Source organism: Rutidosis leptorrhynchoides, chromosome 1 (genome assembly GCF_046630445.1).
Source record: "Rutidosis leptorrhynchoides isolate AG116_Rl617_1_P2 chromosome 1, CSIRO_AGI_Rlap_v1, whole genome shotgun sequence".
Lineage (NCBI taxonomy): Eukaryota > Viridiplantae > Streptophyta > Magnoliopsida > Asterales > Asteraceae > Rutidosis > Rutidosis leptorrhynchoides.
The window spans coordinates 389360133-389378085 of NC_092333.1; the positions used below are offsets into that span (position 1 = coordinate 389360133).

Sequence of the window (17953 nt, forward strand, 5' to 3'; positions counted from 1 at the left end):
ATAACATTACATTATTAATTTAATAGTTTACTTTTCGTAACCATATGCGCACCCCATATAATGTTTAAGACTTGCACCATTATTCGAGGTTTATCTTGTATGGGGAGGCAATGTGTTCGTTCATAGAGGCAGAGTTTCCTCATTAATTCAAAAAAAGACTTGCACGATATATTGAGACTTGTTTGATATTTCATCTTTCGTCTTCACTCACATCTACTTCTTTATATATACTTGGTACGTTCTCTTTTTCCTTCTCAAAAACTATCTACGTTTTTTTCTCCAAAATCACATTTGGTGTATTTGAAGGTGAATGGCTATGGCTATGGCTACGATGGAAATGGGTTGCACTTCTAATGGCCATCATGGTGTCACTTTGGGCATAGAGAAACAAGTCACAAAAGCTACTCAATATTACCAAAAGGTACTTTCACTAAGTCCATAGTTCAATATGTAAGCCATTGTGGCATTGTACAATCTTTTTATGACTTGTTGTTTTGAATATTTGGGCAGTTGATCGCAGAGTTGTTTGCGACGTACTTTGTAGTATTTGCAGGGTGTGGTGTGATGATAATAAACGTCGACAAGGATAATCTAGTCGGTATGCCAGGAATCGCCATTGTTTGGGGGGCGGCTGTGATGGTAATGGTTTATGCCGTTGGCCATGTCTCTGGTGGACATTTTAACCCTGCCGTAACTATTGCTTTTGCCACTTGCAAAAGGTTCCCATGGAAAGAGGTGATCTTAAATTATTATTATACTTATGATTAAGATCTTCATTTGGATTCATAATTATTACTATAATCATAATTTTAAGAGCCTTTAATTAACACAACATTAAATTATACTTATGATTAAGATCTTTCTTATTATTAATATTGTCGGTTGGAGGTAGCAATCTCTATATCCTTGAATAAAGAGAGAGATGACTTTTTCTGTCTCTGGGTGGAGAATTCTTTTTCTTCGAGTGGGTGGAGAAATGACTTCTCCTCTATTTTAAGTTAAAAGGAATTATTGTTTACATCTTACATCTTCATGCCCCGTATGTGCGAGATTGAGTGTTGTTGTTGTTATATATGTAAATAACTTATGATCTTTTTTTAAAGGAAAACTCACTTACTCTTCACGAATTTATTCACGAAAATTTAGAAATGTTCACCCTAAACTCGAATCCATAACTTCTTGGTTGGAGGGGTTCTTTGATACCGCTAGGACAATTACAATTTGGCTATTAACTTATGATCTAGTTGTTGCTAACAGAAATATATACATTAATTCAATTTTAATAAGGTGCCGGGATATGTGATTGCTCAAGTCCTTGCATCGGCCCTAGCAAGCGGAACCCTACGATTGATATTTAATGGAAAACACGATCATTTTGTTGGAAATGCCCCGTCAGGGCCTGAAGTTCAATCCTTGGTGATGGAAATTATCATAACTTTCTATCTCATGTTTGTCATAAGCGCCGTCACCACAGATAATCGAGCTGTTAGTATTATGATCTTAGTTTTTTTTTTTCCTTCTTTTTTGTCATGAATATATAAGATATTTCACATATTGAACTGAACTAATAATCAACATATCTACGCAATGCAGAGCGGTCAACTAGCCGGAGTTGCCATTGGATCAACAGTTTTACTTAACGCCACGTTTGCAGGGTACGTATATATACGCAATGCACAACTCACCTCCCCAATACACCACCTATGTGGTATTGGGTTTTGTTGTTGTTGTTGTATATATATATGATCTAGATACGTATATATTATACTAGCTATCTTATAATAAAGTATTTATTGTAATTATATATTTGATAACAGGTCAGTATCAGGGGCGTCAATGAATCCGGCAAGAAGCATAGGGCCAGCACTTATATGGAACGAGTACACAGGGTTATGGATTTACATTTTAGGACCGACGATAGGGGCCATAGGTGGTGCTTGGGCATACAACTCATTAAGGTGCGGTTGAGTGAGCTAACCAAGGGTGCATGCCAAAAGTGATATATTGAATCGTATGTTTGAATGAGACACAAGTATTTGTTAAACAGATTACTGTGTATTACATAGTGTCTCTAGTTATGCTATATTCTATACAAGGAAGTTCTGTCCGATTACTTATACCATACATTGTTTTTACATATACTGTAACCGTGATTTTTTTTAGTCAATACTACTTAATATTCATATACAATTTGTTTTTTTTTTTTTTTTTTTTTTTTTTTTTGTGATATTTAAAAAATAATTAGTATTGACTAATAGATTTACAGAAAACAATTTCTTCAAATCATCAAACCTACTCACTTTTCATCGAAGACGAATATCAGGGGCGTAGATGAACCCAGCCAGGACCATAGGCCCAGCCGCCGTTTCAAACCAATATATATATATCGAGGTTTATGGGTTTATATATACGGACTGAATGCAGGGCTCTAACCAGGGCTTGAGCGCATAACATCCCAAGGTTCAGTGATAAGCCTCTACTAGAGATCGTATAAGGTTCATCTTCCTCCAAAGAATGTGTGCACACAGAGGCGGAACATAGAGTAACCCAAGGTGGGTATCCGTCCACCCTGGATTTTACGGAACAAAAACTTTTACACTAAAAAAAAAAGTAAAAAATTTACTAAAAAATAAGGTTTTTTTTTAGTGTTCGTCCCTGCTGAATATGAAAGATTTTAAAAAATTTTACACCCGCCCCACCTGTATCCGAGTTCAAGTTCCGCCGCTGTGTGCATAGATATAACATCTGAAACATGCCTTAGATTTGAACTATATAGAGGAGCAGTTTAAACCCATTTAATACTTTCTACAAAGTATTATTTCATGTATATATGTTGTTTATAATAGTATTGTTTTTGAGTTTTGACTATTTCAAATTTTACACACTGGATATGTTATATGATACACGTAAAACTGAGTTCAAATATGAATAATGCAGGAACAGGCTGAGATTAAGATTATACTATCTCATGCGTGTTGAAATTTGGAATTATGATACACCACGAACATAATAAATATCAGATAACGCCTAAGATGAATTCATGCAGATAGTTGATGGAGAATTTAAGAATCAAAGTATAAAAAGGACAAATTCACTAAAAGCACTCATCATGACACATAAGTAACCATCATATAACATATTTTTTTCTGAAACAACTACAAAATCCAGTAACTATCAAAACCATATATATATACACAATGATAGATACGAAACTTGAAATATATATCTTTCAGGAAGGCAAATACACATCTCTAACCACACACACGTATTATTTACCCACTTGTATCAAATAAGACTTGAACCCACAACCAAAATGGGTTAGCCCAATACCACTAGACCATATGCAATTTGCTTTAACCATGACAAGCTGTTACTTTGAGCATTCTTTTTATCTCCAAAAAACACATGGTAAAGAGCTTGGTTGTATACCAGGAACAAACATGATCAACTGAGACTGCGGATGCAGCTAACTTCGACCATAAGTGGGGCCATGAGACGCATTATTATATACAGACCCACCAACACGCCGTACCCAAGGGAATATGATAGGCGAACAACATAAAATTGTGAATAACAACTCCAATAAAAACATCATACAGCTAATCCACAAGTATATTACTCCTTTCCAATACCACAATATCCTCTTCAAAAATGGAAGTTGAGACTCTAGCTTTAAAGAGGCAGAGTATATTTCAGGAAGACCGCCCCCTCTTGCAAATTCCGTTCGTTGCTCGATGACAACCCTTGTGCACGATGTAGGAACATTCTTTTCAGTATACCCTCTAAAATTTACTTCCAAAGTTTGTGTTTCAGATGAATAGCCAGTTAGAAGAGGAGCCAATTTGAACAAAGTTGATAGAAGACGGATTGGTTGACTTTTAAATGTCAACATACATGGCTGCCTTGTACTTGCAAGGAGTTTACCATCACCAGAAAGAAAGTCTACTCTTACCTAACATGATTTATAAAGAGAAAAAAGAAAAACAATTAGTTTATGACAGACAGCATTAATTATAATCACTAGCTCATGAGTTGATTCGGGGGTGTTTGGCTTAGCGATTTGAAGGTGATTATTTGATGATTGCGTTTTCAAATCGTAAATAATCAATAAATAGTATTTGGTAAATTCAATTTGAAAATCAATTGATTGCATTTTAAAAGACTCAAAACGTGAAAATAAAAAAGTCATCCCTTACTGCAGCAAAACGTGATTCTTTGATTATCTGATTATTTCCTTTTCCCCCTATTTTTCTTCCTAATTGTTTCTTAATTTGTCAAATAATCTAATTTACCAAACACTTACAAAATTGATTATTAGATTATTGCGTTTTCAAACAGCATAATTAAATCCAAACACCATTAATTTAAACCACGTTTTGCTAGTGGCTACAGCAGATTATTTGATTATAATTATCTAAAACGCACAACTAGTTTTCAAAACGCAAATCCAAACACCCCCGAAGTCACAATGATAATTTAGAAGCACATCCAAACACACTCATAAACAATTGTACAAAAGACGGGCTATTGCAAACGTTTACTACATACCTGAAAGATTCCAAGATTTCTATTGTAGTCTGATTCTGGTAAAGTTAACGAGACAGACGCCTGCAGTTCATGATCAAATGGTATCACACGCGATTCAACAAAACTCCCAAACTTACTCTTTTCAACGTGCGCTGGAGCATAAGACTCCGAACAAGAAATTATCGGCACAAAAGCCATGGGAGTATCTTGTGTATAATCAAAAGTTAATTGCTCGTTTATCTGTATCGGCTCCTCTACCATCCATTTCATTATCACACCACTGAACAAAAAAGACTGAACTAATAACCCAACTAACACACAACCACCAAAACCCAACCATAACAATACTTTTCCTATTCGAAAACACCATTTCAAAATAGATTCATGCTTTTCTGACACCACATAACTAATCAACTTAATAAAACTATAACAAATTCCCCATACTCCAGAAGCATTACCTAACATATAACTACTCCCAATTTTAATAATCGCAAAAGGATCGGTCACTAACATGTAACAACAATTGATTAACCATATAGGAAACGTAACCGAGCTAGCTAAATATTTTGTTTGATAACCAATAACTTTAAATAACAAATCAGCAAATAAAGAAGCAACACTTGGTTCTAAACTTGGTGAATTAACCGTAATCGACTCACGGTTGATTCGTTCATCGCCGGTAACACTAGTAATCGTTGAACTCGCATCCATCTCATCGTTTAAGCACGAATCACTCGCGTTAACTGTAATTGAGTGTAGTTTTTTCTTTAGGTTTTCATTATCATGCATAGACTCATCAGGATTATAATCAATCAAACCGTCCGGATTGTTTTTGAAGAATTGAAGCTCGTGTATTTCATTGCAACTTCGCGGAGAAACGATTCGACGGTGCCGGAGACCGGCGGAGGAAGGCGACGACGGAGAGTCTGGAGCGTGCTCCGATATGACAGAAACCGTAGGTTCATTCGATTGTTCGAAAGATATTGATGCATCGAAGAAAGGGAATTCTTCAACGGCGTCGTAAAATTCGGTGTCTTGTTCTTCAATTAGGTTGGGATTGTTGTTGTGGATGATTGATTGCTTTTCCATTGAAGAGATTTGAAAATATCATCTAGGGTTAGGGTTTTTGGAAATTGGGGATAGAAAGGATTTGAGAAGATGAGTGTTGTACGGGAGGTGATTCTTTACATTTTCGCGTATTTTATGTGATCGTCAACACGGACGGTCACATGTGGTCGGCATTGCTTTATTATACAAAAGATTATAGAAATACATATCAATGTATTCTCACGTGTAACATTTTGAAAATCATTATCATATTTTCAATCGCATGAAACATTATGGGGAAAATTTTTGTTAAGGATCACAATAATTAAATTAAATTAATGCCATTGAACTAATAGGGAATAGAGAAACAAATCAATCAATATACCGAAAACAACATCGATTTTAAACATCAACTTTATCATCGTTTTAAAACCCTAACTTCTAACTAAAGTTTCATTATCGCACACCAAATTACGGAAGCAACCAAAAACGCAGGTGACTACGTTGACAAAGAAAGCCTGCTAGGATTTAGCCCTAGATCTGGAAACCAAACTTCATAAACAAAATTTGAAAACGCCATTGACTAGGAAACGACCACCAACAGCGACACCACTGCTGGTGCTAGCTACCGCTGACGCTGATACCTATCACCAACACATACATATAAGTAAAAAGTAAAGAGTAACTATGGCTTATGGTACTATTTGTAGACTTTCCAGCGAGCCTTATTGAAGAGATACAGTTAAGTGGTTCTAATCACGAAGGTGGATGGCTAAGGTGGATTAAGAGAGTTTATGTTTTTGTTGGCGATTTTTCGAATGTAGTAAGATGATGCTTACTTTACACCACCAAAGGATAAAGGGGTGTGTATATCATGTAAGTGAGTTCATTGTGTCCCTCTGAGCTTATGCTCCTCAATTTATAGAAGAGTAATGGCTTCTTTAGGGGTTATGCTGTAGTGACCCGAACTTTTTCATGTTTATATATATTAAATGAAATTGTTATTTACATGATTAAGTGTTTCCAACATGTTAAGCAATCAAACTTGTTAAAGCTTGATTAAGTGAAATAGATTTCATATAGACAATTGACCACCCAAGTTGACCGTGATTCACGAACGTTAAAACTTGTAAAAACTATATGATGTTATATATATGGATATATATATATGGATATATATATATATATATATATATATTTATATATATATATATATATATATATATATATATATATATATATATATATATATATATATATATATATATATATTTTTAGTTAACATGGTATTATGATAAGTAAACATATCATTAAGTATATTAACAATGAACTACATATGTAAAAACAAGACTACTAACTTAAGGATTTCGAAACGAGGCATATATGTAACGATTATCGTTGTAACGACATTTAATTGTATATATATCATATTAAGATATATTAATACATCATAATATCATGATAATGTAATAATTTAACATCTCATTTGATATAATAAACAATGGGTTAACAACACTTAACATGATCGTTAACCTAAAGGCTTCAACACAACATTTACATGTAACGACTAACGATGATTTAACGACTCAGTTAAAATGTATATACATGTAGTGTTTTAATATGTATTCATACACTTTTGAAAGACTTCAAGACACTTATCAAAATACTTCTACTTAGCAAAAATGCTTACAATTACATCCTCGTTCAGTTTCATCATTAATTCTACTCGTATGCACCCGTATTCGTACTCGTACAATACACAGCTTTAAGATGTATGTACTATTGGTATATACACTCCAATGATCAGCTCTTAGCAGCTCATGTGAGTCACCTAACACATGTGGGAACCATCATTTGACAACTAGCATGAAATATCTCATAAAATTAAAAAAATATTAGTAATCATTCATGACTTATTTACAAGTAAACAAAATTACACATCCTTTATATCTAATCCATATACCAACGACCAAAAACACCTACAAACACTTTTATTCTTCAATTTTCTTCATCTAATTGATCTCTCTCAAGTTCTATCTTCAAGTTCTAAGTGTTCTTCATAAATTCTATAAGTTCTATTTTCATAAAATCAAGAATACTTCCAAGTTTGCTAGCTTACTTCCAATCTTGTAAAGTGATCATCCAACCTCAAGAAATCTTTCTTATTTACAGTAAGATATCTTTCTAATAAAAGGTAATACTCATATTTAAACTTTGATTCAATTTCTATAACTATAACAATTTTATTTCGAGTGGAAATCTTACTTGAACTTGTTTTCGTGTCATGATTCTACTTCAAGAACTTTCAAGCCATCCAAGGATCCTTTGAAGCTAGATCTATTTTTCTCATTTCCAGTAAGTTTATCCACAAAACCTGAGGTAGTAATGATGTTCATAACATCATTCGATTCATATATATAAAACTACTGTATTCGAAGGTTTAAACTTGAAATCACTAGAACATAGTTTAGTTAATTCTAAACTTGTTCGTAAACAAAAGTTAATCCTTGTAAATTGACTTTTAAAATCAACTAAACACATTTCTATATCTATATGATATGATAACTTAATGATTTAAAACCAGAAAAAACGAAAAACACCGTAAAACTGGATATACGCCGTCGTAGTAACACCGCGGGCTGTTTTGGGTTTGATAATTAAAAACTATGATAAACTTTGATTTAAAAGTTGTTCTTCTGGGAAAATGATTTTTCTTATGAACATGAAACTATATCCAAAAATCATGGTTAAACTCAAAGTGGAAGTATGTTTTTCAAAATGGTCATCAAGACGTCGTTCTTTCGACTGAAATGACTACCTCTTACAAAAATGACGTGTAACTTATATTTCCAACTATAAACCTATACTTTTTCTGTTTAGATTCATAAAATAGAGTTCAATATGAAATCATAGCAATTTGATTCACTCAAAACGGATTTAAAACGAAGAAGTTATGGGTAAAACAAGATTGGATATTTTTTTTTATTGTTGTAGCTACGGAAAATATTGTAACAAATCTATATTAATCATATCCTAGCTAACTTATATTGTATTATACATGTATTCTAATATATTATGTAATCTTGGGATACCATAGACACGTATGCAAATGTTTTGACATATCATATCGACCCATCTATATATATTATTTGGAATAACCATAGACACTCTATATGCAGTAATGTTGGAGTTAGCTATACAGGGTTGAGGTTGATTCCAAAAATATATATACTTTGAGTTGTGATCTAGCCTGAGACGTGTATACACTGGGTCGTGGATTGGGTCAAGATAATATATATCAATTTATTTCTGTACATCTAACTATGAACAACTAGTTGTAGGTTACTAACGAGGACAGCTGACTTAATAAACTTAAAACATTAAAACGTATTAAAAATGTTGTAAATATATTTTGAACATACTTTGATATATATGTACATATTTGTTATAGGTTCTTGAATCGACCAGTGGCCAAGGCTTACTTCTCGACGAAGTAAAAATCTGTGAAAGTGAGTTATAGTCCCACTGTTAAAATCTAATATTTTGGGATGAGAATACATGCAATTTTATAAATGTTTTATGAAATAGACACAAGTAAATGAAACTACATTATATGGGTGAATGATCGAAGCCGAATATGCCCCTTTTTAGCTTGGTAGCCTAAGAATTTGGGAACAGACCCCCAAATTGACGCGAATCCTAAAGATAGATCTATCGGGCCCAACAAGCCCCATTCTGGAATTTGGAATGCTTTAGTACTTAGATTTTATCATGTCCGATGGGTGTCCCGGAATGATGGGGATATTCTATATGTATCTTGTTAATGTCGGTTACCAGGTGTTCACCATATGAATGATTTTTATCTCTATGTATGAGATGTATATTGAAATATGAAATCTTGTGGTCTATTACTATGATTTGATAATATATAGGTTAAACCTATAACTCACCAACATTTTTGTTGACGTTTTAAGCATGTTTATTCTCCGGTGATTATTAAGAGCTTCCACTGTTGCATACTAAAATAAGAACAAGATTTGGAGTCCATGCTTGTATGATATTATGTAAAAACTGCATTCAAGAAACTTATTTTTGATGTAATATATTCTTATTGTAAACCATTATGTAATGGTCGTGTGTAAACGGTATATTTTAGATTATCATTATTTGATAATCTACGTAATGCTTTTTAAACCTTTATCGATAAAATAAAGGTTATGGTTGTTTTAAAAATGAATGCAGTCTTTGAAAAACATCTCATATAGAGGTCAAAACCTCGCGACGAAATCAATTAATATGGAACGTTTATAATCAATACGAACGGGATATTTCAGTTGGTATCCGAGCGTTGGTCTTAGAGAACCAGAAATTTGCATTAGTGTGTCTTATCGAGTTTGTTAGGATACATTAGTGAGTCTGGACTTCGACCGTGTTTTCTTTAAAAACGATTGCTTAACACTTTTGTTGAAAACTATATATTATTAACATGTAAATATTATGTGATATATTAATCTCTTAATGTGTCTGATATTGTGTGATAGATGTCTACCACTAGTACAAATCCCATCGACTCACCTAATAATAATGAAGAGTCGAATATAATTTGGGAAGATTCACAAATTCCAGAAGAGGAACTGGAAGAAGAGGAACCGGAAGAAGAGGAATCAGAAGAGGAGGAACCGGAAGAGGAGGAACCGGAAGAAGAAGAGGTTCCGGAGGAAGAAATATTGATACCTACAGTAAATTAATTTAAATAAAAGAAAATCATCAACCAACGAACCAAAGTTAAAAATGGTCAATGGTGTTTCCGCCGAGGAAGCAAAATATTGGGAAGATTACCAATTTTTCGATGAATCGGATCCCGATGAGGATTCCGATGATGTTATAGAAATTACCTCGACCCAATTTAATATGACAAAAGAAAATAATAAGGGAAAAGATATAAAAATAGAGAAACCTGATTCCAACCCCGATGAACTTTATATGTATCGGCAACGTCCGTATTTCCTAAATTGTAACAATAACCCGGGAACCTCTAAACCACCAGGTTTTTCTAAACTATTGTGGAAAACGACGGCTCGTATTAGAGGAGCACCATATATCCCAAAAAAATTAGGAAAACGAACCAAGTCCGAAGAAGAAGAAACCAGTGATTCAGATTAGAGGGTTGTAATCATGTTGTGTATTATGTATTGTAATGTGCTTGTACTTTTATGTTCTATGTAAAAATTGCTTGTATTGTTTGTTAATTATTATCTTTTACGAATCTAATCCTTGTCTATTTTACAGTATAAAAACAAAATGGACGTTAAGGGTAGACAATCGAATATTTTAGAAGACCTACCAGAGGATATGATTGAGGAAATCTTGTCTAGAGTCGGTCGGAATTCATCAGCACATTTAGTTATGGCAAAATTAACTTGTCAAACATTTGAAAGACTTTCCAGAAATGCCTTAGTTTATAAAAGGCTTTCCTTTGATAGGTGGGGTATATCACATTGGGGAGACTGTAAGTTACGCCGTGTTTTCTTTAAAGCGTTAAATGCGGGGAACCCAAATGCAATTTTACGCTACGGATTAAGAACCTATTTTGACTCAACATATCCCAACATAGGATTTCGTGAGTTAGAAAGAGCTTCTAACATGCAACATAAAGAAGCATGTTATACTTACGGGTTAGTGATGTTCGTTTCTTACCAAAGTGAGAAAAAGAATATCGGGTTACAACTTTTAAATAAAACCTTCCCACAAGTGACGGATTCAGTAGTTGGGGTGAGAAACAAGGTTTTTAGATTATTGCGAGGCTGTTGGACATTACGAAACCCACGTCCTTTTGACGACATTACAACATGCTGCCTAGCCAATGGTCATAACGGTTACTTTCCACAAGACCAAGGATGGGAAGTCGTCTTAGTAAAACCTAAATGCATGACTTGTTTCTGGACTTATGAATTACGTGTCTTTATTTCTTTTGCTGAACAACTTGCGTATTAACTAGAATTGCCTTTATAGCTGCTGAGTAGCAAAGATATTATGTGCTATATTTCATCCTATATGTATAATAGTGGTATTGTAAGTTTGTAAAATATTGTATAAAGGTTTGAACACGAAATATTATTGTAATAAGTTTTTCATATAGAAGCGTAGTAGTTGAGTTGTATAGTAGCTAGTAAGTATGAACTTAACGGGTAGGTACTACCCGAATTAAAACTATAAAATGCTAATATGAAGAAAAAACTTTTATAAATAAGTTCTTATAATGCTACGAGATACTATTGACTACTCTTAAATTCTATATGATTAACTCAATTCTTTTGGCTATTTTTGAAGGAAATGGCACCGGCGACTCGTCAGAATTTGAACATGAGCGAGGAAGACTTCCGTGTTTTCCTTGCAGCAAACATAGCCGCAGTACAGGCTGCGATGCAAAATAACAATAACTCTGAATCTAGCAGTGGAACTAATTCCACAAGAAATCGTGTAGGATGCTCCTACAAAGAATTCACTGCCTGCAAACCTTTGGAATTTGATGGAACTGAAGGACCAATTGGATTGAAACGGTGGACCGAGAAAGTCGAATCGGTGTTTGCCATAAGTAAGTGTACTGAAGAGGATAAAGTTAAGTAGGCTACGCATACCTTCACAGGTACTGCGTTAACGTGGTGAAACACCTATCTTGAACAGGTAGGACAAAATGCTGCTTACGCACTACCGTGGTCGGCATTCAAGCAATTGATGAACGAGCAGTACCGTCCTAGAAACGAAGTTAATAAGCTCAAGGTAGAGCTTAGAGAGTTACGAACACAAGGGTTCGACATTACCACATATGAACGACGATTCACAGAGTTGTGCCTATTATGTCCAGGAACGTTCGAAGATGAAGAAGAGAAGATCGACGCATTTATAAAAGGGTTACCAGTAAGGATTCAAGAAGATGTGAGTTCACACGAGCAAGCTTCCATATAAAAGACAAGTCGAATGGCTCATAAACTCATAAATCAGATTGAGGGAAGAATTAAAGAGCAGGCGGCTGAAGAAGCCAACACGAAACAACTCAAGAGAAAGTGGGAAGAAACCAGTGACAAGGGTCACCAATACAACAACAACAACAATTACAACCACAACCGCAACAATAATTGCAACAATAACCGCAATCCCAACAATAACTACAACAAACGTCCCAACAACAACAACAACTACAACAACCGTTCCAACAATAATAACAATCCCAACAACAACCTCAATAACAACAACGACAACAAAAACCAAAAATGCCAAAGGTGTGAAGAGTACCACCAGAATGGGTTCTGTATGACATTTTGCACCAAGTGTAAAAGAACTGGCCATGGTGCGAAAAAGTGTGAGGTCTACGGACCAAAGTTTAATAGAACTAAAGGAACAAATAGTGGCGAAACAAGTAATGCCTCCTTTGTTTGTTATGGATGTGGAAAATCGGGCCACATTAGAAGTAATTGCCCGAATCAAGGGAATACTAATGGGAAGGGCCGCGGAAGAGTTTTCAATATTAATATGGCAGAAGCGCAGGAAGACCCGGAGCTTGTTACGGGTACGTTCCTTATTGATAATAAATCTGCTTATGTTTTATTTGATTCGGGTGCGGATAGAAGCTATATGAGTAGAGATTTTTGTGCTAAGTTAAGTTGCCCATTGACGCCTTTAGATAGTAAATTTTTACTCGAATTAGCAAACGGTAAATTAATTTTAGCAGATAATATATGTCGGGATAGAGAAATTAAACTGGGGGATGAAACGTTTAAAATTGATTTAATACCAGTTGAGTTAGGGAGTTTTGATGTAATAATTGGTATGGACTGGTTGAAAAAGGTGAGAGCAGAGGTCGTTTGTTACAAAAATGCGATTCACATTATGCGTGAAAAGGGAAAACCTTTAATGGTGTACGGAGAGAAGAACAATGCGAAATTAAATCTTATTAGTAGTTTGAAGGCACAGAAACTAATAAGAAAAGGTTGTTGCGTCATTCTAGCACACATCAAGGAAGTTAAACCTGAAGAAAAGAACATCAGTGATGTTCCTAACGCAAAAGAATTTCCCGATGTATTTCCGAAAGAATTACCGGGATTACCCCCACATCGATCCGTTGAATTTCAAATAGACCGTGTACCAGGAGCTGCACCAATAGCTCGTGCTCCATACAGACTCGCACCCAGTGAAATGAAAGAATTACAAAGTCAGTTACAGGAACTTTTAGAGCGTGGTTTCATTCGACCAAGCACATCACCATGGGGAGCTCCTGTTTTGTTTGTCAAGAAGAAGGATGGTACATTTAGGTTGTGTATCGACTATCGAGAGTTGAACAAACTTACCATCAAGAACCGTTACCCACTACCGAGAATCAACGACTTATTTGATCAACTACAAGGCTCGTCAGTTTATTCGAAGATTGATTTACGTTTTGGGTATCATCAAATGCGGGTGATTCCAAAGACTACTTTTAGGACGCGTTACAGTCATTACGAGTTTATGGTTATGCTGTTTGGGTTGACTAATGCACCAGCTATATTCATGGACCTCATGAACCAAGTGTGTGGACCATACCTTGACAAGTTTGTCATTGTTTTCATCGATGACATACTTATTTACTCAAAGAATGACCAAGAGCATGAAGAACATTTGAGAAAAGTGCTAGAGTTGTTAAGAAAAGAAAAACTATACGCTAAGTTTTCAAAGTGTGCATTTTGGTTGGAAGAAGTTCAATTCCTCGGTCATATAGTGAACAAAGAAGGTATTCAAGTGGATCCAGCAAAGATTGAAACCGTTGAAAAGTGGGAAACCCCAAAAACTCCGAAACACATTCGGCAATTTTTAGGACTAGCTGGTTATTACAGGAGATTCATCCAAGATTTTTCCAAAATAGCAAAACCCTTGACTGCATTAACACATAAAGGGAGGAAATTTGAATGGAAGGATGAACAAGAAAAAGCGTTTCAATTGTTGAAGAAAAAGTTAACTACGGCACCTATATTGTCATTACCTGAAGGGAATGATGATTTTGTGATATATTGTGACGCCTCAAAGCAAGGTCTCGGTTGTGTATTAATGCAACGAAAGAAAGTAATTGCTTATGCGTCTAGACAATTGAAGATTCACGAGCAGAATTATACGACGCATGATTTGGAATTAGGCGCAATTGTTTTTACATTAAAGACTTGGAGGCACTACTTATATGGGGTCAAAAGTATTTTATATATACCAACCACAAAAGTCTTCAACACATATTTAATCAGAAACAACTGAACATGAAGCAGCGCAGATGGATTGAATTATTGAATGATTACGACTTTGAGATTCGTTACCACCCGGGAAAGGCAAATGTGGTAGCCGACGCCTTGAGCAGAAAGGACAGAGAACATATTCGAGTAAAAGCTATGAATATAATGATTCACACTAACCTTACTACTCAAATAAAGGAGGCGCAACAAGGAGTTTTAAAAGAGGGAAACTTAAGGGATGAAATACCCAAAGGATAGGAGAAGCATCTTAATATTCGGGAAGACGGAACCCAGTATAGGGCTGAAAGAATTTGGGTACCAAAATTTGGAGATATGAGAGAAATGGTACTTAGAGAAGCTCATAAAACCAGATACTCAATACATCATGGAACGGGAAAGATGTGCAAGGATCTTAAGAAATATTTTTGGTGGCCAGGTATGAAAGCTGATGTTGCTAAATAGGAGAATGTTTGACGTGTTCTAAGGTCAAAGCTGAGCATCAAAAACCATCAGGTCTACTTCAGCAACCCGAAATCCCGGAATGAAAATGGGAAAACATTACCATGGATTTCATCACTAAATTGCCAAGGACTGCAAGTGGTTTTGATACTATTTGGGTAATAGTTGATCGTCTCACCAAATTGGCACACTTCCTGCCAATAAGAGAAGATGACAAGATGGAGAAGTTAGCACGATTTTATTTGAAGGAAGTCGTCTCCAGACATGGAATACCAATCTCTATTATCTCTGATAGGGATGGCAGATTTATTTCAAGATTCTGGCAGACATTACAGCAAGCATTAGGAACTCGTCTAGACATGAGTACTGCCTATCATCCACAAACTGATGGGCAGAGCAAAAGGACGATACAAACGCTTGAAGACATGCTACGAGCATGTGTTATTGATTTTAGAAACAGTTGGGATCAACATCTACCGTTAGCAGAATTTTCCTACAACAACAGCTACCATTCAAGCATTGAGATGGCACTGTTTGAAGCACTTTATGGTAGAAAGTGCAGGTCTCCGATTTTTTGGAGTGAAGTGGGGGATAGATAGATTACGGGTCCGGAGATAATACAAGAAACTACCGAGAAGATCATCCAAATTCAACAACGGTTGAAAACTGCCCAAAGTAGACAAAAGAGCTACGCTGACATTAAAAGAAAAGATATAGAATTTGAAATTGGAGAGATGGTCATGCTTAAAGTTGCACCTTGGAAAGGCGTTGTTTTATTTGGTAAACGAGGGAAATTAAACCCAAGATATATTGGACCATTCAAGGTTATTGATCGCGTCGGACCAGTAGCTTACCAACTTGAATTACCACAACAACTCGACGCTGTACATAACACTTTCCACGTCTCAAATTTGAAGAAATGTTTTGCTAAAGAAGATCTCACTATTCCGTTAGACGAAATCCAAATCAACGAAAAACTTCAATTCATCGAAGAACCCGTCGAAATAATGGATCGTGAGGTTAAAAGACTTGAGCAAAACAAGATACCAATTGTTAAGGTTCGATGGAATGCTCGTAGAGGACCCGAGTTCACCTGGGAATGAGAAGATCAGATGAAGAAGAAGTATCCGCACTTATTTCCAGAAGATATGTCAACACCTCCAACTGCTTAAAATTTCGGGACGAAATTTATTTAACGGGTAGGTACTGTAGTGACCCGAACTTTTCCATGTTTATATATATTAAATGAAATTGTTATTTACATGATTAAGTGTTTCCAACATGTTAAGCAATCAAACTTGTTAAGACTTGATTAAGTGAAATAGATTTCATACAGACAATTGACCACCCAAGTTGACCGGTGATTCATGAACGTTAAAACTTGTAAAAACAATATGATGTTATATATATATATATATATATATATATATATATATATATATATATATATATATATATATATATATATATATATATATATATATATATATATATATATATATATATATATATATATATATATATATATATATATATATATATATATATATATATATATATATATATATATATATATAGTTAACATGGTATTATGATAAGTAAACATATCATTAAGTATATTAACAATGAACTACATATGTAAAAACAAGACTACTAACTTAAGGATTTCGAAACGAGGCATATATGTAACGATTATCGTTGTAACAACATTTAATTGTATATATATCATATTAAGATATATTAATACATCATAATATCATGATAATGTAATAATTTAACATCTCATTTGATATAATAAACAATGGGTTAACAACACTTAACAGGATCGTTAACCTAAAGTCTTCAAAACAACATTTACATGTAACGACTAACGATAATTTAACGACTCAGTTAAAATGTATATACATGTAGTGTTTTAATATGTATTCATCCACTTTTGAAAGACTTCAAGACACTTATCAAAATACTTCTACTTAGCAAAAATTCTTACAATTATATCCTCATTCAGTTTCATCAACAATTCTACTCGTATGCACCCGTATTCGTACTCGTACAATACACAGCTTTTAGATGTATGTACTATTGGTATATACACTCCAATGATCATCTCTTAGCAGCTCATGTGAGTCACCTAACACATGTGGGAACCATCATTTGGCAACTAGCATGAAATATCTCATAAAATTACAAAAATATTAGTAATCATTCATGACTTTTTTACAAGTAAACAAAATTACACATCCTTTATATCTAATCCATATACCAACGACCAAAAACACCTACAAACACTTTTATTCTTCAATTTTCTTCATCTAATTGATCTCTCTCAAGTTCTATCTTCAAGTTCTAAGTGTTCTTCATAAATTCTATAAGTTCTAGTTTCATAAAATCAAGAATACTTCAAAGTTTGCTAGCTTACTTCCAATCTTGTAAAGTGATCATCCAACCTCAAGAAATCTTTCTTATTTACAGTAAGATATCTTTCTAATAAAAGGTAATACTCATATTCAAATTTGATTCAATTTCTATAACTATAACAATTTTATTTCGAGTGGAAATCTTACTTGAACTTGTTTTCGTGTCATGATTCTGCTTCAAGAACTTTCAAGCCATCCAAGGATCCTTTGAAGCTAGATCTATTTTTTTAATTTCCAGTAGGTTTATCCACA

At 34.5% G+C, this 17953-nt stretch overlaps 2 protein-coding genes across 2 annotated transcripts; one reads left to right on the forward strand and one right to left on the reverse strand.

Moving 5' to 3' along the window:
- The first annotated feature begins 322 nt into the window (after positions 1 to 322).
- LOC139900988 (aquaporin NIP1-1-like) lies at positions 323 to 2494 on the forward strand. Its single transcript, XM_071883732.1, has 6 exons — positions 323 to 421; positions 511 to 735; positions 1288 to 1485; positions 1594 to 1655; positions 1818 to 1958; positions 2461 to 2494. The coding sequence occupies exons 1-6, from the start codon at positions 323 to 325 to the stop codon at positions 2492 to 2494; spliced, it is 759 nt and encodes a 252-aa protein (XP_071739833.1).
- A 595-nt stretch (positions 2495 to 3089) lies between these two features.
- Positions 3090 to 5751, reverse strand: LOC139871270 (seipin-2-like). The gene is made up of 2 exons (XM_071859002.1): positions 4549 to 5751; positions 3090 to 3952 (listed from the first exon to the last, which is right to left on the reverse strand). Exons 1-2 carry the CDS (start codon positions 5614 to 5616, stop codon positions 3467 to 3469), a joined length of 1554 nt encoding a protein of 517 aa, XP_071715103.1. The 5' UTR covers positions 5617 to 5751; the 3' UTR covers positions 3090 to 3466.
- Between the last annotated feature and the right edge of the window lie 12202 nt (positions 5752 to 17953).

Bases quoted from the DNA above. Each gene is read 5' to 3' on its own strand.
- LOC139900988 (XM_071883732.1), top strand. From the start codon at position 323: ATGGCTACGATGGAAATGGGTTGCACTTCTAATGGCCATCATGGTGTC. The intron at 1,486-1,593 runs GTTAGTATTATG...TACGCAATGCAG, and splicing joins TCACCACAGATAATCGAGCT to AGCGGTCAACTAGCCGGAGT. The intron at 1,959-2,460 runs GTGCGGTTGAGT...TAACATCCCAAG, and splicing joins TGGGCATACAACTCATTAAG to GTTCAGTGATAAGCCTCTAC.
- LOC139871270 (XM_071859002.1), bottom strand. From the start codon at position 5,616: ATGGAAAAGCAATCAATCATCCACAACAACAATCCCAACCTAATTGAA. The intron at 3,953-4,548 runs GTATGTAGTAAA...AAATCATGTTAG, and splicing joins GAAATCTTGGAATCTTTCAG to GTAAGAGTAGACTTTCTTTC.